We start from the raw sequence: 21401 nt of genomic DNA, 5'->3' as shown, positions 1-21401 counted from the left end.
ATTGTGGTCCCTTCAGCCCTGAGGTTACCTGCACAAATGTGTATTGAGGGCAGATATTTTCTTTCAGGTGTTCTTGTCCTACCCTTGGGCCTTCAAGGGCAGAGCTGGCAGTCACTTTGGACATCCTTCAACCCCGTGGGGAAACTCCTTGATCATTCAAAACTGGGTTCAGGCCCGCTGTTCATGATGTACGTGACCCTGGACAAGATCCCCCCTCTCTGGGCCTTAGCTTCCTTCTCTGTACAACGGTGATCGTGATGGTCCCTCCTTCGTAAGGCTCTTTTGAGGATCTGTCTCAGTTCCTGGTTATTGATGTCTAACAAGTTACCCCAAAATTTAGGGGCTCAGAACAACAACAAACATGTAGATCTCACACAGTTTCCGGGGTTTAAGAATTCAGGAGCTTCTTAGGTGGTTTTGGCTCATCAAAGTCTCTCAGCGGTTTTAGTGAAGATGTTAGCTGAGGCTTCAGTCATCTGAAGGCTTGACCAGGGTGGAAGATCAGCCTTCGAGAAAGCTACTCCTATACCTGGTTGGCGCTGCTTTGCGGGATGTCTAAATTCCTTGCCACCTGTGCCTCCCGGAAGGGCTACTTGAGTGTCCTTGAAACATGGCTGCTGGCTTTCCCAAGAGCAGATGATCCTGGAGAGCAAGGCAGGAGCCATGGTATGTTTTATGGCCCAGCCTCCCTCCTTCAGACGGACAGTGGTCCCCACGACCTGGGAGGGCAGAGTGACCCCTGTGCGGGACTGAGGCATTGCCGCAACCCTGGGCCACGAGTTCCGGGATCTGACACGGGTGCAGCACGTGACCACCTACAGCCTTGTTGCCCTGCGAGCACCGCCTTCCCGCACCACTACGGCAAGGCCATCCCCAGCATGCGGTACCACACTCGGGCATGCATCCTGGATGTCGTGCCGCCATTTGTAGTGTTTTATCCTGTCTACACACGGGGGACCCAGGAGTTTGTGAAAGCCAAGCGGAAGAATCCGGCTGCTTATGAGAATGACAAACGAGCCACTCATCTGGGTGATGGCTCCCTGGGCCGGAAAGATCCTTCTCTGGGAGAAGAGCCTACATTGTAGTGTCTTGAAGACATAATACACTTCATGGGGCGCCTGGGTGGCTCAGTCGGTTAAGCGGCCAACTTCAGCTCAGGTCACGATCTCGCGGTCCGTGAGTTCGAGCCCCGCGTCGGGCTCTGGGCTGATGGCTCAGAGCCTGGAGCCTGCTTCCGATTCTGTGTCTCCCTCTCTCTCTGCCCCTCCCCCGTTCATGCTCTGTCTCTCTCTGTCTCAAAAATAAATAAAAAGTTTAAAAAAAATTAAAAAAAAAAGACATAATACACTTCTTGTGGGAAGCAAAAAAAAAGAAAAAGAAAAAAGCCATATTCCTTCATTTTCATAATATCCTATTTGTTACACCTATCGACCCGGCTCAGGATGGGAGGGAACTACACAAAGGCATGGATTCCATGTGTCAAGGATCATAGGAGGCCATCTTGGAGGCCAGCCATCACATGTCAAATGAGATAATGCGGGTAAAGCGCTTAGAACCATGCCTGACACGTGATGTGACCTCAGTAAACACTAACCATCCCTAACAAGTGCCCTGCTTTGTTCGGGGCATATAGCAACCGCTTTCATTTAGTCATTCAACAAACATTTATTGAGCAGCTCCGTGCGCCAGGCACTGTTCTAGGAGCAGGGGAGACTGCGGTGAACAGAACATAGCCCCTGGCCTCATGAAAGTCCCAGACATAGAGTGTCCTGCCACGTAGGGCTAAGTGCTATGATGACTGGCTTCACAGGCAGGTGGGACTTCGACCCATTTTATACCTGGGCCCGGGGTCAAACAAGCTCTGCGAGGAGCCGAAATGAGCTCTGAGTCCCCAAGGAGTTCAGGATTTCACCAAACACAGAGGTTCTCCAAATTGGCTGCTCAGTCGCATCGCCCCGGGGAGCTTGTTAAGGCGCACACCCGAGGCAGTCTGACTCACAGGTCAGGAGAGAGTTTGGGGATCTGCCTTGTAAGCAAGCACCCCAGGGGACCGATGCAGGCGACTGACCCACCACCTCTGAGACTCTGTTCTGTGTGAGTCAGTGATGCAGGGCAGGGCCAGTCCTGCTCCAAGGAGGGTCCAGCGTCCAAGGAGGGGTAGGGCTTAGCCACACAGAGAGGAGGGGAACAGGCTGGAGCCCAGAGACACGGAGCAATTTGTCCAGGGACACACAGCCTGCAGGGGCGGTTTGAAGCACACGGCGGTCGGCTTAGTCAGTTGATCAAGTATATCCCGTGTTGTGTATTTAAATCAATCCATCAATCAATAGCCATAAATTCTTTTCAGGGACTCCCAGCAAGAGGGAGAATCTATTTTCCCACCTCCCGAATCTGGCTTCGGGGCACGCTTTGGCCAATGGGACATTTGCTGATGCAACACAAACACAACAAGCACCTTGGCCCCTGCCCTCTCTTGTTTTTTTGAAACCCAAGAGCACGACAGGAGGGGGCCCAGGGCTAAGCCTGTTGGAGGCTGAGACTTCCTGGAGCAGAGGTGACCCACCCAGGTGGGCGTCCCTACAGCCTGCTGACTGACAGACAACGGGGCTGTGAGTGAGCCTGGGCACCCCTCTAAGCAGCAGCTGCCTGGGGCACCTGGGTGGCTCAGTTGGTTACGTGTCCAACTCTTGATTTCGGCTCAGGTCATGATCTCATTGTGAGATCGAACCCCATGTCAGGCTGCGCTGAGCATGAGACTGCTTGGGATTCTCTCTCTGCCCCTCCCCTGCTCTCTGTCTCTCTCAAAATAAATAAATGTTTGTTTGTTTTTTAAAAGCATTGGCAGCCTGCCACAGCGCGAGTGAGCCAGCTGAGCCCAGCCCAAACTGCTGAGCCAGAGAATCAGGGACCATTAAGTTTTGGGGTTTGCAATGCAGCAAAGACCTGCGACAGCCTAGTTATGGGGTGGGGGGGGGGGCGCGGGGGAAATGTCCTCCCTTCACTTGGGGCAAACTGTCCTTAGTCGCGGTCATTAACACTAACTGCCCAACAGACAAACTCGAGATCACCAAGATCTCACACAGGAAGCCTCGTGTGTTGCTCAGTAAAATCCAGTGTGGATCTGGTGGTCCTCCTCCAACTTGTAGCTAAGGGCACCGGGGCCTCGGGGTGGCCTGCGTTAAGGACAAGAGGAGTGGAGGATCACCAGCTCTCAGCGCCCTCACAGTGGGCGTTTCCAAGCACGCACAGCCCCCCATTGGTCAGAACTGGTCACATGATTGTAAGGTGGGGCAGGGCAGCTAGGGGAGCCCTTGAAGTACTGGGGACGCCCACCGCCCTACCTTAGCCACAAAGAACTCACTAACCGCAGATGTCATTAGTTTTTTATTTGTGTGGTTACTTGTTTCACAGCTGGCTTCTCCATTAGACTGAGTCCATCTGGCACGATGCCCGGCCTGTAGCCACCGTCCATAAGAGTGGTTGAATGGCGGGCTAAGCGAGCGAATACAATACTGTATTCGAATACAATACTGCGAGGCCGCAATACTGTCGTTTGTATTTAGCCCTCAGTTATAGAGAAAATCCCCAGTTAGATTTCCTAGAGCCCCTCACTCGCGATATACTCAGAATATACTTGCACTACGTTTGATTCTGTAAAAGTTTTATGATGATCATTATCTGGGTATAAATGGAGCGTGGAAGTGCTCTGTAATCGCGGCCATGTGCGTTACTCGGGGAGAGTGGATTTTACATTTTTACCTGTCCGTTGACTGAGCAGGCTTGTCGAAAAGTTCCTGCTTCGCGGCAAAACCAGGTGAGTCTTTTTGTCTGTTGTGTCGTCTTGGACGAGTCTTCTGCTCTCTAAACCGTATTTTTCTTACCTGTAAAGTGACCGGCACATTTACCTTACAGGGTCGTCCTGAGAATTAAAGGGGGTCTCTAGGTGTAAGCCGGGAGGGGAAAGAGGAAAGCTTGGGGGACTGCCTGCCCCATGAGACCCGAAACACAGCTGGGCCCTGCCCCGGGGAATGCTGGCTGCACAGAGATGAGGCTGACGTCTCCCAGTCTATCAGTTAGCTTTCGCCGCCTAACAAAACACCCCAAAACTCAGAGGCTTAAAACAACGATCACTTTATTTAACTCATGATCCTGTGGGTCAGCTGGGCAAGTCTTCCGGCCTCCATCGGCCTGACCGATCTCTGCATTTGCGGACTGGTGGCCGGGTGATCCCGGGATGGCTTTCCTGGTATGTCTGCAGCCAGCAGGCTTTTGACCTCAGTGCTCGTGCTTTCTCCCACTATCTCCCCTCCCACGTGTAGCGTGAGCCTCGGGGAGGCTGTATCCACCTACAGCTGGGGGATTGGCGTGGTTAATTAGCAGGACTGCATTTCCCTTGCTGGTGATTGGTCAGGAAAGGGCAGGTGACCCAGCTCTGGCCAATGAGCTATGTGGGAAAGTCTGTTAGGCGCGCTTCTGGGAAAACTTTGCCGGTCCCGAGAGACAGCTGTGGGGCTCATAGGAACAGCTAACTCTTATGGAAGGTTTAAGTGCTTTACGTGAAATAACTCACTGAACTCCCGTGAGTTAGGCACTGTTGCCCTCATCGCAGAGGTGAATCATCTCAGGCATAGAATAGGGTGGTTAAGAAACAGAGGGTCAAACCGCCAGTGAGCGCGGGAGTCAGGATTTAATTCCAGGCAACCTGACTCCAGAATACTGAGTTGTTCGGTACTACGGTGCCGCCCTCCTGCCTCCCCTGGTCGTGGATCGCTTATGTGACACCTGGGACTTGCTGTAGCCATTGTGCCAGTAGTCACCAGGGACAACAGAGCAGAGACGGAATGAGCCTGGAGAGCCAGAGTCCTTGCTGACAGTTCTGAGAGCTGAATCAACCAGCCCAGAAGCCCATCCCATCTCCTGACTTCTCGCTTTGTGTGAAATACATTTCCTTCTTTTATTTCTATTATTTTTTTGTGTTTATTTTTGAGAGAGAGATAGAAAGACAGAGCATAAGCAGGGGAGGGGCAGAGAGAGAGGGAGACACGAAATCCGAAGCAGGCTGCAGGCTCTGAGCTGTCAGCACAGAGCCCAACGCAGGGCTTGAACTCACGAACCATGAGATTGGGACCTGAGCTGAAGTGAGACACTTAACCCACTGAGCCCCCAGGCGCCCCCTTCCTTTATTTATTTATTTTTTGAAGTTTATTTATTTTTAAAAATTGTTTTTTAACGTTTTATTTATTTTTGAGACAGAGAGAGACAGAGCATGAACAGGGGAGGGTCAGAGAGAGAGGGAGACACAGCATCTGAAACAGGCTCCAGGCTCTGAGCCGTCAGCACAGAGCCCGACCCGGGGCTCGAACTCACGGACTGTGAGATCATGACCTGAGCCGAAGTCGGACGCTCTACCGATTGAGCCATCCAGGCGCCCCTGAAGTTTATTTATTTTGAGACAGGGAGAGAGAGAGAGTATGTGCACGAGTGAGTGGGGGAGGGGCAGAGAGGAGGAGAGGGAGAGAGAGAGAGAGAGAGAGAAAGAGAATCCCAAACAGGCTCCCCACCGTCAGTGCAGAGCCTGACTCGCGACTGGAACTCACGTACTCAGGGCTGGATCATGACCTGAGCTAAGACGTTAAGAGCCCAACGCTCCACCAACTGAACCACCCAGGTGCCGCCATTCCATGAGAGGCTAGAAGAAATGTCCCGGAGAAATTAAACTATCTCACCACTCCTTTATTAGGCACAAGGTAAAAATAGATTCTTCTGGCATCCAAAACCCATAGTATTGGTCCAAAACCCAGAACAGGGCTTGGGACTTTCCAGGAGGCCAGGGGGAGACGACCGTGCCCCCTCCATCCCCCAACTCTGGTGCTCAGGCCAGAGGTGGACAGGCGCGGGCCCTCGCTCCAAACCGCTCCTTGAGTTAGGCGAGGACCAGCCTCATAGTCTGAACTGGGGCTCCTCCAGCCCAGTCCTTGGCTCGGAGAAGAGAGCGGCTGGGAGCCCAATTCCCAGCACGGCTTGGGCTCTGGAGTCCTGAGTTGCAAGGGAGAGGCCAGCAGACTTTGGCACAGGGATTTGTGAGAGGCACTGTCCCAGGTCGGAAGTGCCTGGGCACCAGCACGAGTGGATGCGGACACTTGTGCTGAGAGGGCCCAGTGTGGACACTGACCGTGGGCTGGAGATGTGTCGTCCGCAGGAGCTTCGTCGTTTGTTCACTGCGGCGCTCCCAGCAGCGAGAACAGGGCTCGGCGCGCAGTGAGCTCCCAGGATTTGTTAAATGCGCAAGCCTGTGTGCACAGGTGTGCGGAACCACACAGGTGTGCATACAGCACACTCCACACATGCCTCCTTTCTCCCTTCTAGAAGGCACTAAGGTTTGGCTCAGTGCAAAAACAAAAAAAGGCAGGAGAGAGCTTGGAGATACCCCAAACTCAATTCCACTGCTGCAGCTGCGAGTCTAGGGCTACCTAGCCATATAGACCAGCTTCTCTTACCCCCTCCTCTTCCTCGGCCTCCTCCAGCCCTGGCCCTTCAGGGACCACCTGATCGGCCTCCCAGAGGTGGGATCGGGGTGGAGCTGAGGGGATCGGCTTCTCCCGCAGCCAGGGATGCAGCAGGATGCCCGTGGCCGTGAGGCGTTCGGCTGGCTCCCGTCGAAGGAGACAGCGGACCAGGCAGCGAGCGGGAGCCGAGAGGCCCTCGGGCAGGGCAAAGGCACCGCGGCGGATCTTGCCAAAGAGCAGGGCAGGCTCTGAGTCTTGGAAGGGGTAGTGGCCAGCCAGCATGGTGAAGAGCGCCACGCCCAGGCTCCACACATCGGCCGCCTTGCCTGAGTAGGATGCCCGGGAGCTGAGGATTTCAGGTCCCACGTAGGCCGGGCACGCGTGTTTGTCCCACAGGGAGTCGTCGGGCCCGTTCAGCACACAGGCATCCTCCAGGTTCTCCAGCACCAGCTTTGTCCTGTGGCAGGTGGAGAGACAGAAGGGTCACCTCCTATTGGGCCCCCCGTGCCCCCACATGCCCCCATGCTGTCACCCTTAATGGCACCCACTTCCTGAGTGCCTGCTGGCATTTGGCAGAATTGAGCCAGTCTTGGGTCGCCCGGGGGGCTCAGTTGGTTAAATGGCCGACTCTTGACCTCGGCTCAGGTCGTGAGCTCATGGTTCGTGAGTTCGAGCCCCGCGTCGGGCTCTGTGCTGACGGCATGGAGCCTGCTTGAGATTCTCCCTGCCTGCCCCTATCCCACTCATGCTGTCTCTCTCAAAATAAATACATTAAAAAAATAATAGTAATAAATAAAAATAAAAAAGAACTGAGCCAGTCCTGTGAGGCTGGTTGACTGACCTCATTTTACACATGAGGAAGCCCAGGCTCAGAGACATTAGTCATTTCTCAAGGCCACAGAGCAATTCAGTTCGAACTAGGACTCTGAGAGGAGCACATTTCCCAGTAGTCCCTTGGAGAGGGGGCTGAGATGGGTGGGGGCCTTCAGGCTCTTCTAAATATTTATTTATTTATTTTAATGTTTATTTATTTTTGAAGGAGAGTGAGAGAGAGACAGAGCATGAGCGCAGGAGGGGCAGAGAGGGAGGGAAACACAGAATCCGAAGCAGGCTCCAGGCTCTGAGCTGTCAGCACAGAGCCTGACGCGGGGCTCGAACTCACGAACCGCGAGATCATGACCTGAGCGGAAGTCGGACACTTAACTGATGGAGCCACCCAGGAGCCCCCTGACTGGTACTCTTCTAAAGTGTCAAGGTCAAGGAAGACAAGGAAAGACTGAGGAACAGTTTCAGACTGGGGGAGACTAAGGAGTATGACAACTGAATGCAAGCTGGGCTTCTGGACTGGATGCCAGACAGGAAATGAGTATTAGTGGGAAACTAGCGAAATTGAAATCAATCCGTGGTTCAGTGAATAGGTACTAGACCCAAGTTAATTTCTTAGTTTTGATGGCTGTTCTGTGGTTGAGAAGTTAATATTAGGGGAAACTGGGTGAAAACAATATGAAAACTCTTGGCACTATTTTTGCAACTTTTCTGCAAGTCTAAAACTATTTCAAAAAGTTTAAAGGGTACGATGGGGTCACCCTCCTTCCCCCCACTCCCCCCCCACAAAAAAAATCTTGAAATGAAATTCATGCTCTTGATGGATGTTCGCATGCACCTGATTGGCTTGGCATGCTCCCTGACACGTCCTGCACACCCCCCGGGGGAGTCTAGGGGAGGGGACAGAATGCCAGGTGCCTTTCTGTTCCCTCCCTCCAAAAATCACTGATCCTCAGCGTCACAGAAATAGTTCCCATGTGAGGAGCTTCAGGGCCTGTTTTGGCTTGTTGTCTGTGGCCCTGACATCCTGGAAGCATCTTGACAACCTGGCCCTTTCCCCTACCAATGGGGAAACTGAGGCCCAGAGACTCCGGGTCACCCAGAGTCAGCAGGTAAGGCCAGCCAGACTCCCGCCTCTCAAGTTTAAGGTGAATTAGGACCTCTCTGGAGTCACCTCTGGGGTCAGTTCCCAGCTCTGCTATATATTTAGCTGTGGGGTCTTGGGCCTTACTTGACTTCTCTGGGCCTGTTTGGTCCCCTGACCTAGAGGAAGCAATACTAGCCCGCCTCCTATTCGTAAGGATCCCAGCCAAGTCAGACAGGGCAGCCAAGCTGCTCATCGCCGTCGGCTACTGTGACTGTCACGGAGGCAATGCTCCACCTCAGGGGCTTTGCATTCAGTCTGAATCAACCTTTTCCTGGGACCCGGGCAGAGGTGCTCGTCCAGGCTTCTCCATTCCTTGCGTAAGTTCCTTTACCCTCCTGGGCCTCGGTTTCCCCAGCATGGCTCACCTCTCAGGCGTGTCTGCGCGCAGGGTCTCTGTGCCCACACTCACCTCTCCTCGTTGGTGAAGACAAAGCGCCGCAGCTTGAGATCGCGCAGGACCAGGCCGTGCTGGTGACAGTGCGCCAGGGCGGCGGCCATCTGGCGGAAGAGTGCGGCGGCTTCGGGCTCGGGGAGGCGGCGGCGGCGGCGCACCAGGCTGTGCATGTCCCCGTGGGGCCGTGGGAAAAAGGTGTAGAGGTGGCGGGGGCCCGCCACGACGTCGGCCGGCCGCGCCACGTGTCCCCGCGGGGGCAGCCGCGAGTAGGGCTCCAGCACCGCCTGGGCCTCGCGGGCCGGATACACCTGTGGGCGGGGCGGGGCGGGGCGTGAGCGCAGGTGGCGGCCGCCCCGCAGAGCCCGGCCTGGCCTTGGAAGCAGTCACGGCCAACCATTCAGGCACTGTGTGCTCGGCACTGTGCCACGCGCTCCAGCAAGCCGCTCCACCCGGACGAAGCTGAGAGGCCGCACAGCCAGCGGGTGGCAGGCCTGAGACCTGAATCCGTGCTCCACGGTCTGTGCCCTCAACTGCTACCTTAGACGCCCTTAAACTTCAGGCAACTGGGAAGTGACAGGGAACCCAAACGGAAATAGCCCAAGGCCGTGGAAATGCAGAAGAGTAGATAGCCCACGAGTCACTTTACGCATAGCATCCCGTACTCATAGCTATACCGTTCCCTAGGATGCACCGCCTGCCCGCCCTCTCATTCACTCCACAAGGAGACACTGGCGGCTGCCTGTGCCTGCCTTGGGGATCCAACCTGGCTGACGGCCGTGGCCCCTGCCCTCCTGATGCCCACAGTCCAATACAGGAGACAAGGAAACAAGCCAACAGACAACATATTTACAAATTCTCATGAGCATCCTCCAGAAAGATGTTGGAGGAGAGAATATTTTGGAAGGGGGCACCTACCCGGAAAGGTGTGGTCTAAAAGGGACTCTGGGGAAGTGACCTGAATGATTCAGAGATGCCCACGGGATAAGCTTTCCAGGTGGGGGACATGGGCAGTGCAAGGGCCCTGAGGCAAGAAAGTGTTTGAGCCACTTCAGAAAAACCAGCCCAAGATCAGTTCAGCTGGAGTGGGGCAGGGGAGGGAAGGGGGCAGTGGTGAGTGTGGTGAGGGTGTTGGAAAATGTGCTCGGGGCTCTACGGACATCAGATGGAAACCTCCCCACAGCCCTGAAAGGTGTGTTCCGTTTTACCGATGGTGAAACTGATGTTCAGAGAAGGAAGGTCACCTGTCGGAAGCCATACAGCTGACCAGAGGCAGAGCTGGTATACTGACTTTGTCTGCCTTTAAACCCTTCCCATGTTATTTTGGCCATGCCCACACAGAAAATAAAAATAAATAGAGCGCATACATATTTAATTCATGAAAAAAAAAAGTATGCATATGTTTAAAAAAAAAAAAAAGAAAAGAAAAGAAAACCAAACAGCTGGGTGTCACGGAAGAAAGAATTCAAAAAACAGAGACTACTTTTTTTTAAGTCAGGGTAAACATTCCTGCCTCTGTGCATTTGAACTTGCCTGTCCTGCCGCCGGAATGCTCTTTCCTAGAGACCCACAGGGCTGGCTCCCCCCATTCACTTAAGTCACTGCTTGAATGTCACCTCCTCGGAGAGGTCTTCCTGGACTAAAATCACCTGCTCCCCCATAATCCCTGTCCCCCTCTCTTTCAGCTCCCAGCTTTTTCTCCAAAGCACTTACGATCCCCTGGTACGTATTTTACTTATTCTCTTGTTTACTGTCCATATCCTCCACTTAAGCATCGGCTTGATGAGAGCAGGACTTGGTCTATGTTAGAGCCACAGCAGGGTGCATGGCACGCTCAGTGAAGGTTTGTTGAATGAATGAATAGGTGATCCTCTACAGACAGGCCGATGATCCTTCTACACACTGACCAGAAAAGCCTAGGCGATGGGGAAAGCTGGAGGTTCACTGGCTGCTTCCCCAACAAACACAGGAATAAAGTAATATAAGGACCCCTCAGCCCTGGCAATCCTCTAGAGCCAAGGCCCTTTCCAGGCCCCCTGTGATGCTGGGGGAGAATGACCCTGGGGGAACGTACCTTGCAGGTGTACTCGGTGCCTGAGGGGCAGTGCAGGGCCCAGTAGGCCCGGCCACCCTCCTCAGGCTCCAGGAGGACATAGGGCCCAAGACGGGAGGCAGTGGTCCCAGCACAGGCATGGGCTGGAGCAGGAAGTGGGCTCGGGGGCAGCGGGCAGGAGGGCAGCCTGGGCTGGGGCCCGATTCGCGCTTGTTTCCGGATGGGACACTCGGTGTCTAGGTCATTGTCCAACTCCCACCGCTTCCTCCTGGAGGGGGCACCCGCAGCAGCAGCCAGAGGGGTGGCTCGCATCTGCGAAGAAGGGAAAAAGCACTGAAGTGAGGCTGTTTGGTGGCCCCCCCTCTTCCCTAGCCTTTATGGAGGAGGACTTGGCAGTGTGCATCAAAGTGACAAACACCCTTAACCTTGACTGCATGTCCCGCTTCTGGGGATTTATCCTCCAATTAAAATGCCCACCAAAAAATTAAACATGTCAAGGGCTGTTCATCAGAGCCTTGCACCCAATAGCAAAAGGCAGGAAACACCCCCAAATGTCCAGCAGTATGGGGCTGGTTAAAGGTCATGATACAAGCCACATGGTGGAATATTATACAGCCCCGGAAAGGGACCAGCAAGCCCTGTACACACCGATATAATGATGTCGGTACACGGTTATCCTGCACCCACGTGATAGAAACCACTAAATGTCCATCATTGGGGAACTGGTTAAATCAATTCTATGTCATCCGTACACGAAAAAACTGTAGCCATTTACGATTAAGAAAACTCTTTAGGGGCACCTGGCTGGCTCAGTCGGTAGAGCATGAGAATTTTTTTTTTCAGTTTATTTCTTTATTTTGAGAGAGAGAGAGAGGCAGAAAGAAAGAGAGAGACTCTCAAGCAGGCTCCGTGCTGTCAGCATAGAGGCCAACATGGGGGTCCATCTCCTGAACCACGAGATCATGACCTGAACCAAATCCAAGAGTCGGACGCTTAACCGACCAAGCCACCCAAGTGCCCTGCGTGTGACTCTTGATCTCAGGGTCGTAAATTCAAGACCTAAAATTTTAAAAGCTTACTGAGAGAAACAAAGAGAGAAAGAAAGAAAGAAAGAGCAAGGAAGGAAGGAAGAGGGAAAGAAAAGAAGAAAAAGAAATAAACAGAAAGAAGAAACAGAAAGAAAAGCGAGTAAGAAGGATTACTAGGAAGATGATTAATAAATCAAGACCGAAATAACAAGAACAAATAAAAAAAAAGATATGGAGAGAGGGGCGCCTGGGTGGCTCAGTCGGTTAAGTGTCCGACTCTTGATTTCAGCTCAGGTCATGATCTCATAGTTCGTGAGTTCGAGCCCCGCATCAGGCTCCGTGCTGACCGTGCAGAGCCTGCTTGGGATTCTGTCTTTCTCTCTGCCCCTCCCCAACTTGTGCTCACACTCTTTCTCAAAAATAAAATAAATAAACCTAAAAAAAAGAAAGAAAGAGAAACTCCTTATGTGCTGATTAGAAAAACCTCCAGAGTGAACGGTTAAGTGGAATTTTAAAAAAGCAAAGTGGAGAATTGGCCTTGGCGGTGAGAGGAAGAGAGACTTTGCACTCTATCTGCTGAGTGGTGTAGTGCAGGGAGCTATTACCTGGGGCAGGGAGGGAGGGATGATGAATGAATGAGGAAGGTATGAATGTACATATGAATGCGGGCTCTGGAATGGATATGTTGTACAGTGCACAAAGCAAGCTGCTATAGGACAGATATACCCTGAGATGATTGAGACAATATCATTCATGTAAAAAATGCCACCAGCATATCAAAAAAATATCTTCATACTTGCTTATAGGTCGGTATGTAAATGCACAAGTTTTGGAAGGACCCAGACTAAACCGGCCACAGTAGCTCCTGGCCTCCTGGGAGGCCCAAGAGAGGAAGGGATTTGGTAGAAAGGCAAGGGCATTTTCAATTTCAGTATTTTTATTTATTTTTATTTATTCATGTATTATTATTTTTTATTTTATTCTTTAACATTTATTTATTTTTGAGAAGAGAGAGACAGAGCATGAGCCGGGGAGGTGAGAGAAAGAGGGAGACACAGAATCCGAAACAGGCTCCAGGCTCTGAGCCGTCAGCACAGAGTCCGACCCGGGGCTCGAACTCACGGACCGCGAGATCATGACCTGAGCCGAAGTCGGATGCTCCACCGACTGAGCCACCCAGGCGCCCCTCAATTTCAGTATTTTAAAATAAAGATCCTGCACTCCTTTATGGCTTGAGTATTTCAAAAATGAATGTATTTCTTTTTTTGTTTTTTCAAATGTGAACTTTACTATTGCCTGATGACTCAAAGCTATCAGAATCACAGGTCCAGAGTTAGTCAACAATAGACAGTGCAGTTTCACCATCAGGTAAGAAGTAAGGCAAGGAGGGGATGTCTCTCAAAGGCGGTAAGATTCATTCATTCAGTTATGGAGGAAGCCACCCCTCCCCTCCGGGGCGGCGGGTGGGGGGGTGGGGGGACACAGCTGTATAACTGTGTGGTGGGTGGAGGAGAGGGCAATGGCATGCGAGAGCAGGGAGGTTCTCTCCTGGATCTATCTGCCTACCCATTCCGGCTCCAGATGAGGGACACGGAGCCAAGGTATAAGACATTAGAGGGAGATCGACTTCGGCCCCGGTAAAGACCTTCCCGAAGGTCTGAGCCAGGATCAATGGGGAAACATCACTCAGAGTCGGTTCTCAGACTGAGGACCACCTACACCCAAGTCCGAGCGAGCGGTGGGCTGCCTTGGGAGGGAGGCAGGGAGACTTCAAATGGCGTGCAAGGCCATAATCCCAACGTAGTAAGAATGCAACAGCGGGTGGCTGTAGTCAGACATTCCCAGGTTCGAATCCTGGCCCAGACCCGGCCTGGCAGGGGTAGCCCTGGGCAATGGAGGCGGCCCCTAACACCTAACTCTTGCTGTTCCCTGACGCCTCTGGCGGAATAAGGGCAGGTCACACCAAACACTCACAGAACCCAGAGCAGACAGCTGTACACACGCCCCTCAAAAACACAGTTTGTCCAAGCCGGCCAGCTGCGACACCACATCCAGGGCAGAGAGGGGCACACACATCATTAAGGGACACACACCTCGTCGTCCTTGGGCAAGTGGGCAGGCATACACACGCAGAGCCCTCCCAACTCTCCCACTCACCACTGACCGATACCTGTAAGGTCACAGGCAAGGTCTGACACGTGCCCCACCCCCTAGACGGCCCCGCCCCGCCTGCCGCCGCCGGGCTCCTCCCGTGGGAGCGGAAGCGGCGGGCCGCGGGTGTCCCGGGGCAGAAGATTCAGCGGAAACCGAGCAGCGGGAGGGGGAGAGGCGAGGAAAGGGGGCTGGGCCCCAGGGCTGTGAGAAGGGGCGGACCGGGGCCCTCCTCGCTCCTCACGCCCCAGAGTCTGCAGGGACAAAACGCAAGCGCGCACGGTGCAGCCCGCAACCCGCAGCCGCAGCGCCAGGTGCATACCTGCGGCCGACGCCCCGCACGCTCCGGGGGTCCCGCACCCCGCGCGCTGCGTCCTCGCTCCCTCTCCCCCTGCACCTGCCCCCAAGGTACCCGAGCCCGGCCCCAGCACAGCCCACACCTGCCACCGGCTCCTCGAGGCTCTGACCGTGCGCCGAGACACATCCCCTCCAACCCCGCAGGCCCACGCGGATCCCGCACACACACCCCAGAGGGACACAGACCCTACGCGGTCCCCAGCGTCCCCCGCGGGCCCCTCACACACACGCCTCCCCCGCCCCACGCTCACCTCCCGGGGCCACACGCTCGCACCTCTGTCCCCTGCTCCCTCCGCCCCCAGGATATGCTCTACCTTCGCGGGTCCGCACCCTCCAACCCGTCCGCCCCCGACCCCCGGCCCGACCCCTCTCCGGCCCCGCAGGGTACCTTGCCCGGGCGTGCGGCGGGATCCTGAGTCTCCAGGGCACTCCCACGTGGCCGGGGGCCCTCTGCGACGCGGCTGCGCTCGGGACCCCGGACCCCGCAGCCAGACACGTGTGGAGCCGCCGCCGCTTCCGCTGCGAGTGTCTCCCGGCTCCAGAGCCGGCTCCGGCCCGGGCCCGGGTGATGCAAACCTGCGCTAATCCGCCGTCGCCTGATGCGCTCCAGCCGGGGATTGCAACATCCCGCGCGCTCCGCCCCCTGGGGGGGGGGTCACCGCCCCGGCGCGCCCCGCCCCCCACGGGTGTCTCAGCTCCACCCCCTCCCCCACCTGCCCCGCGCAGACACCAGCCACTGGCTCTCCCTCCTTCCTTGGAAAGAGCATTTTGCTTTTCTGAGCCTCAGTCTCCCCATATGCGAAATGGGGAGAACGTCCTTCCTTCTCAGGATGCAGAGGAGAAAAAGAGCAAACCGTGACAGTTCCCCGGGTGCTTTCCTGTTTTATAAAGTACCTTCCTACCAATGCTTTATTAACCTTTAGGAGGACTCTGGGCAGGCAGGAAGCTCCGCTCGCCCCATCCCAGCCCGAGGCCCAGGCATGGGAAAGCAGCCCGGGAGTTTTGCAAAGACCTCAGACTTTAGGATCTGAGTCGCGGGGCTCAGAAGAACCGATGTGGTCCCCCGGGGAGGCCTGGGGTCGGGCAGGCGTCACAGCGTCACTGGATACAGGCAGCGCAGCCTAATGATTAAGAGCCAGCGCCCTAGACCCAACCTGCCTAAGAGCGCACCCCACCTTTGCGCCGACGCACTGTGCAACCTCAGGAAAGTTACTTAAAACCCTGCTAGAGCCGAAAATTCCTCCTCTGTAAAATGGGCTTATAGGAGTACTCACTTCATAAGGCTTTCGCTTGGACAAAATGCTTAGAACTAGATGGCACAGCCTAAGTGTTCAATAAATAGAATAGAGGCTCGGGGAGGGGAAGTCACCCATAACAGGACTGACACCCCAAGCCTAAGAGACCCTGGTGCCACTTCCTATTTGGTGAAGCATCCCCGTGCAGCCCCAGGGATCCAGTACCTTTCTTGGAAATCCCTTTTAGGTCTTGATGTCTCTGAACGCACCAGTGTCAAAAAATAGCTTCTCCAGGAAGAGGTTGGATGGGTTGGAAAGGTGGGTGAAGCTACCTTTGTTGCTCAGGTTCCAGAACCCCAGGGACCAGCTCACCTGTGTTTCGGGAACTTCAGGGCACACCAGGGGACTCTGGGATCTCATTTAACCCTGGAGACTCCCCTGCCACGGAGGAACCAGTGAACTCATTTTCTACCCCCGGGAAGTCTAGACTCAGGTCGAAAATCCCTCAGCAGTAAGGGACAAAGAAAAGTGGAATTGGTTGTTTTCTCTGTGCAGCCAGCACTGTGCTGGGTTTGCTCATACATTCCTTACTTTGTTCATGCTGTGTCAGACCCTGTTCTAAGTGCTGGGGACTCAGCAGTAAGAAGAGTGACCCATCCCTGCCCTCACAGTTCTTATAAATCAGTGGGAAGACAGACCATGATCAAGAAAATAAAATCAATAACCAAGGTCATTTAAAATTCAGGATAAATGTCATGTGTTTTCTTGAGTAAACAAAGAGGATAGATTAGATTTGTCTTGGAGCACAGACGACTGAGGGGTGGCTATTTTCATTAAGGCTCGTCAAGAAGGTGATGTTTAAACTAAGATCCCACGGAAGAGACGGGCTGAGGATGCAAAGATCTGAGGGGACATAGAAAAAGTAACCGCAAAGACCCCGAGGCACCTAATGAACCATGAGATGAACACTATGACCTCTATTCTACAGATGAGTGACGGTGAGAGGTTTACCCAAAAGCACCTACCTTGTGGTATGAAGCAGATTTGAGATTTGAACCTGGGGCAGCTAATGCCAATGCTTATACCGTCCAGAGACATTTTACAAGCTTTGCCACCCGGCAGCCTCCACCTGGACCAGTGGATATGGCTTCTGGAACTGCACCCTGGGAATGACTCCCCAGGTTTAGGAGGGCCTTGTCACATTTGGGGGGGGGGGTCAAATCCTGGTTTTCTAGACCAATGGAACATAAAATATAAGCCACATAATGTAGGATTAAATTTTCTAGTCATGCATTAAAGAATACAAAGAGGGGCACCTGGGTGGTTCTGTTGGTTACGCATCTGACTCTTGATTTTGGCTCAGGTCATGATCCCTGGGGTGGAGGGATTGGGGCCCCCCTCCCCCTGCCGCAGGAGCCCTGCTTTGAGCCCCACCTCCAGCTCCCTCAGCTGATAATGGAGCCTTCCTTAGATTCTCTCTTTCTCTGCCCCTCTCTCCCTGCTCTCTCTCTCTCTCTCTCAAATAATTTTTTTTTTAATTTAAAGAAGAATAAAAAGAAACAGGTGAGGGGCACCCGGATGCCTCAGTCAGTGGAATTTGTGACTCTTGATCTCAAGGTTGTAAGTTCGAGTCTCATGTTGGGCGTAGAGATTGCTTAAAAAAAAAAATCTTAAAAAAAAACAGGTGAAACTAACATTAATAATATATTCAATTATCCAATATATCGAGCATGTGATCATCTCAACAAATAATTACGAAATTATTAATGATATACTCTAAAAATTTTTTTCCCCGCTAATGTCTTCAATATCCGGTGTTTTATACTTTGGAAACAAATCGGAACAGAGGCTAAATTGTGAGGGCTTAAAGTAAAATGCTGTGGGGCGCCTGGGTGGCTCAGTCGGTTAAGCGGCCGCTTTGGCTCAGGTCATGATTTCGTGGTCCGTGAGTTCGAGCCCCGCGTCGGGCTCTGTGCTGACAGCTCAGAGCCTGGAGCCTGTTTCCGATTCTGTGTCTCCCTCTCTCTGACCCTCCCCTGTTCATGCTCTGTCTCTCCCTGTCTCAAAAATAAATAAATTAAAAAAAAAAAGTAAAATGCTGTTCTACCAAGACAATTAAATTGTGTTTAGGGGACAACATGTTTTACCTGCTTTAAAATTAAAGTTAAATCACGTACAAATTTTCAGCCTCTTAGCCATATTTTAAATGCTCAATAGCTTCGTGTAGTAAACGGCTACCACACTGAGTAGCACCCTAGAGCAAGAACTCCTGGTACATGATCCAGGGAGAATAGCAAAGAAGTTAAGACCTGTTGGGTTTACAGCATAGGTGCCAAATAGCCTTGAGCCTCAGTTTCCACGCCTATAAAGTGGGATTAATTACACCTTTCCTAGCATGGTAGTAGTCAGGATTAAATGCACTAAGGCACCCTCAAGTCAGATCCCATTTCCCGGTCAAATCTCACCGCTTCCAAGTGATGAGATTTTAGGTAAATGACTTAAGCTCTCTGTGCCTCAGGTTCCTCATCCACAAAATGGGGATAATAATAGCACCTACTTCATTGGTTCGTCATGAGAATCACATGACTTAATACCTGTGAAGTGTCTGGAATATAAATGCTGTCTAAGTATTCGTTAAAATGTAAAGAAAATAAATGGTGACCAGCTCCCTTCCCCAGTTAAATGCAAACCACGGGCACTTTCCTAGAGAGAGAATTTGGCTTTCGTGAATTTCCTTCTCTCCAGGCTTAGAACATCCCCCTACCCTGGTTTCTCAGCCCAGCTGGTTGTGTGTCTTTCTTTTCTAAGGTTTTTTTAATTGTTATTTATTTTGAGAGGGAGAGAGAGATCACCAGCTGAGGAGGGGCAGAGAGAGAGGGGGGGGGGAATCCCAAGCAAGCTCCACACTGTCAGCACAGAGCTGGACACGGGATTCAATCCCACCAACAGTGAGATCATGGCCTGAACTGAAACCAAGAGTCGGATGGCCAACCTACTGAGCCCCCAGGCGCCCCAAGGAGGCTGCGTTTCTATTTGCTGTAATTCTGCTGGCCCTCAGCTCTGGGCGCAGGGACACAGAGGCTGTGCTCCAAGGGAGAAGAGGCGTGGGGGTCCAAGGGCCAATGACAGCAGCTGCTGGCCTCCTTCCTTTCCACCCCCGCTGGCTGGTGCCCGCCACATGCCTGAAATCCCACCACAGGCGTCCTTAAAGCTTCCATCTTGATAAGTTCCTCCCACAGAAGCGGAAAAATGCCTTAGAGCGCTGGTTGGATCCCAGGTCTGGCTAAAGTCACCGACCCCGATCCCGTGAGATGGTGGGCAAGTCGCATCCCCTTTGGCGGTCTTACTGTTCTTCCCTGGGAAATAGGAAAAGAGAGTTGGATCAGGTCAGTGTTTTCCAAAACATAAAACGTACACCAATGGGGTTTTAGGGTCTCAAGACTCTGTGACATAACACCGACTATCGCAATATAGGCATTTCCTTTTGATTTTCTTCCTGTTCCTCCAATTACTAGGGAGAAAGTCTCATGTAACGGCTTCTATGTCTTTGACGCCTCACTTGTTAAGGAAAGGAGAGCAGGCTCCGTCCAGAGCCTTCAGCAAGAGACAGGACTTAGCTAGAATCTAAGAATCTTCTTCTTGCTTGTTCTTATATTCAGTTTTACGGTCACTTTCTCTTTATGGAAACTGATAGCGTCTTTCCATTTGAGGTTAGTGATTAAAATTTTCCATTTGAAAGAAATTTCCCTAAGTTTTTATTTTATTTTTTTTTTCATTTTTATTTTATTTATTTTTAGTTTAGTTTTTCACGTGAAATTTATTGCCAAATTGGTTTCCATACATCCCTAAGTTTTTAAAAATGAGCTGACTGCAAGAAAAACCTAATACAAATGGGTAAACGGATCTGGGCCAACGGGTTTGGGAACGACGGTGGCTGATTCAAGGGTTGCAGCTCTCAGCTCTGCTGGGGGAGCGCTTAGGAGACGACGGGGCACCTCCTTCTTCTCTGGGGCTTTGCAGAGATCCTTCATCATCTGAATCTGTCTCAGGCCGGGCCCCAGGAAAGGCTGGAAGGTCGGTGCCTGGGCACAACATCAGCCCAGCAGGGGTCCACTGACAGTCAGAGCCCTGCTGGGCCATCCGGCTCTGTCCCCTGAGCTTGGGAGTGTGATTCTTTGCCCTTGGATGGAGCGTGGCCCTGTGTAGATGCTCCCCTTCCATCATCCTACTTCCCCACCCAGTTCTTGTTTTCATGCCTGGAGGCAGATGAGGAAACTGGGGCTCGGAGAGGTGACATCACTAGTCTACGGAGGTATCAAGATTAGGAGCCAGTCAGTCTGGCTCAAAGCCCAGGTGTCCTTTGTCTACGGCTTTGTGCCTTCTCCTTGGCCTTCTCCCTACCTGTATGAACCTGGGCAAGTCATTTAGCCACTGAGACCCAGAGCCCTCGTCTATAAAATGGAATTGACATCTATCCTCCTGAGAGGGGTGTTGAACAGCATCTTGCAGCTGGGAACTGTTACTAGACCCAGTGGAGGGTTAAATGAGTTAATACAAGGTGCTTAGAAGAGTTCCTGGCACAGGGCAAGCACTTGATGGTAAGTGGCTAACTTACCGCAAAGTGGTAGTTTCCACAAAGCCTAAGATGCCATCTCTTAACCCCTTCCCTCCCCCCCCCCAACACACACCCTTGGAGAGCTGAGGGTGAAGGGAGAGGTAGGGACACATTTCCTGAGCATCCCCCATGTGGCCGGCCTGGGCTGTGCCGTTCGTCTGCTTTCTCATACAATCCGGACCACAACCCGGTGAGCTAAGGACGAATTTATGCTCTTTTGACAGGTGAGAAAACCAGGTGTCAGAGAGGAGAAGTAACCAGCCCCGGATCACACAGCAAGCCAGAGGGGTTTGAGCCCAGGTCTGTATGGTTCCAAAGCCCTCACAGTCGGCTGTTTCAGGAGCCTCCACCAGATCAGTCAGAAGTTCCTGGGGAAGTCCCATGCCTCCCTCAAAGGGTGAAGGGTCCTCTCCCCCAGTTGGTGGTAGGAGGAGCCAGAGACGGCAGGAGGAAAGCTGGGTTGCAGTTCTGACCTTGCAGCTGCCGGTTGGATGACCTTAGGCAGCCTCCAGTCCCTCTCCGGGCTCAGCCACATAATTATGGCTTTGTGTGTATTGGAGGTGGGGCTCTGGAACCTTCCAGAGATCCTCATTCTCTTCTTTGCCTTCCCGCTGGGAGGAGGAGGGAGCCCCAGATCCGAGTCCTCCCAATACTGGAGTCTTTGCTGAGTCATCCGATCCCTGCCCTGCCTTCCTTCCCCCCTGCCTGCTTCCTGCTGGCTCTGAAGCCGTCAGGGCCAGGAAGGAAAGGGATCGTGTGTTTGAATCAGGCCACTGTCCAGCCCTTCCGTTTCTGGGAAAAGCTTGAGGAGCGGGGTGGGGAGCAGGAGGGGGCACTGAGGTGTTCAGCCAGGCGCCAGTTGCATCAGAAAGCCTTGCGCAAGGTGCCCTCCCAGGTCGGGCACAGAGCCCTGCCCCATAGCCCCTACACCGACCCTGGTCTCCTGGGTGCCAGAATGAGGACTGCTAGGCCTTGTGGGGACACTGAGCCAGGCCTGGCCCGCATGGAGTGACGGGAGGGAAGACAGGGTTCGGGGCAGGTGCTACTCATCTACCTGGATGATGGCACTTTAGACTGGTCCGGAGCCAACCCA

General features: G+C 53.0%; 1 protein-coding gene across 1 annotated transcript; it reads right to left on the bottom strand.

The window, feature by feature from the left end:
- Positions 1-5715: 5715 nt before the first annotated feature.
- On the bottom strand, positions 5716-15020 carry TRIB3 (tribbles pseudokinase 3). Its single transcript, XM_030309875.1, has 4 exons — positions 14847-15020; positions 10944-11234; positions 8888-9180; positions 5716-6963 (listed from the first exon to the last, which is right to left on the bottom strand). The coding sequence occupies exons 2-4, from the start codon at positions 11232-11234 to the stop codon at positions 6471-6473; spliced, it is 1077 nt and encodes a 358-aa protein (XP_030165735.1). The 5' UTR covers positions 14847-15020; the 3' UTR covers positions 5716-6470.
- Positions 15021-21401: the final 6381 nt, after the last annotated feature.

Source organism: Lynx canadensis, chromosome A3 (genome assembly GCF_007474595.2).
Source record: "Lynx canadensis isolate LIC74 chromosome A3, mLynCan4.pri.v2, whole genome shotgun sequence".
Lineage (NCBI taxonomy): Eukaryota > Metazoa > Chordata > Mammalia > Carnivora > Felidae > Lynx > Lynx canadensis.
Note: the sequence above shows the minus strand (reverse complement) of the source record. Positions and strands in the feature narration are given on the sequence as shown.

Bases quoted from the DNA above. Each gene is read 5' to 3' on its own strand.
- TRIB3 (XM_030309875.1), bottom strand. From the start codon at position 11,234: ATGCGAGCCACCCCTCTGGCTGCTGCTGCGGGTGCCCCCTCCAGGAGG. The intron at 9,181-10,943 runs GTACGTTCCCCC...CCCCGCCCACAG, and splicing joins GCACCGAGTACACCTGCAAG to GTGTATCCGGCCCGCGAGGC. The intron at 6,964-8,887 runs GTGAGTGTGGGC...CACCTGCCACAG, and splicing joins GTCTTCACCAACGAGGAGAG to GACAAAGCTGGTGCTGGAGA.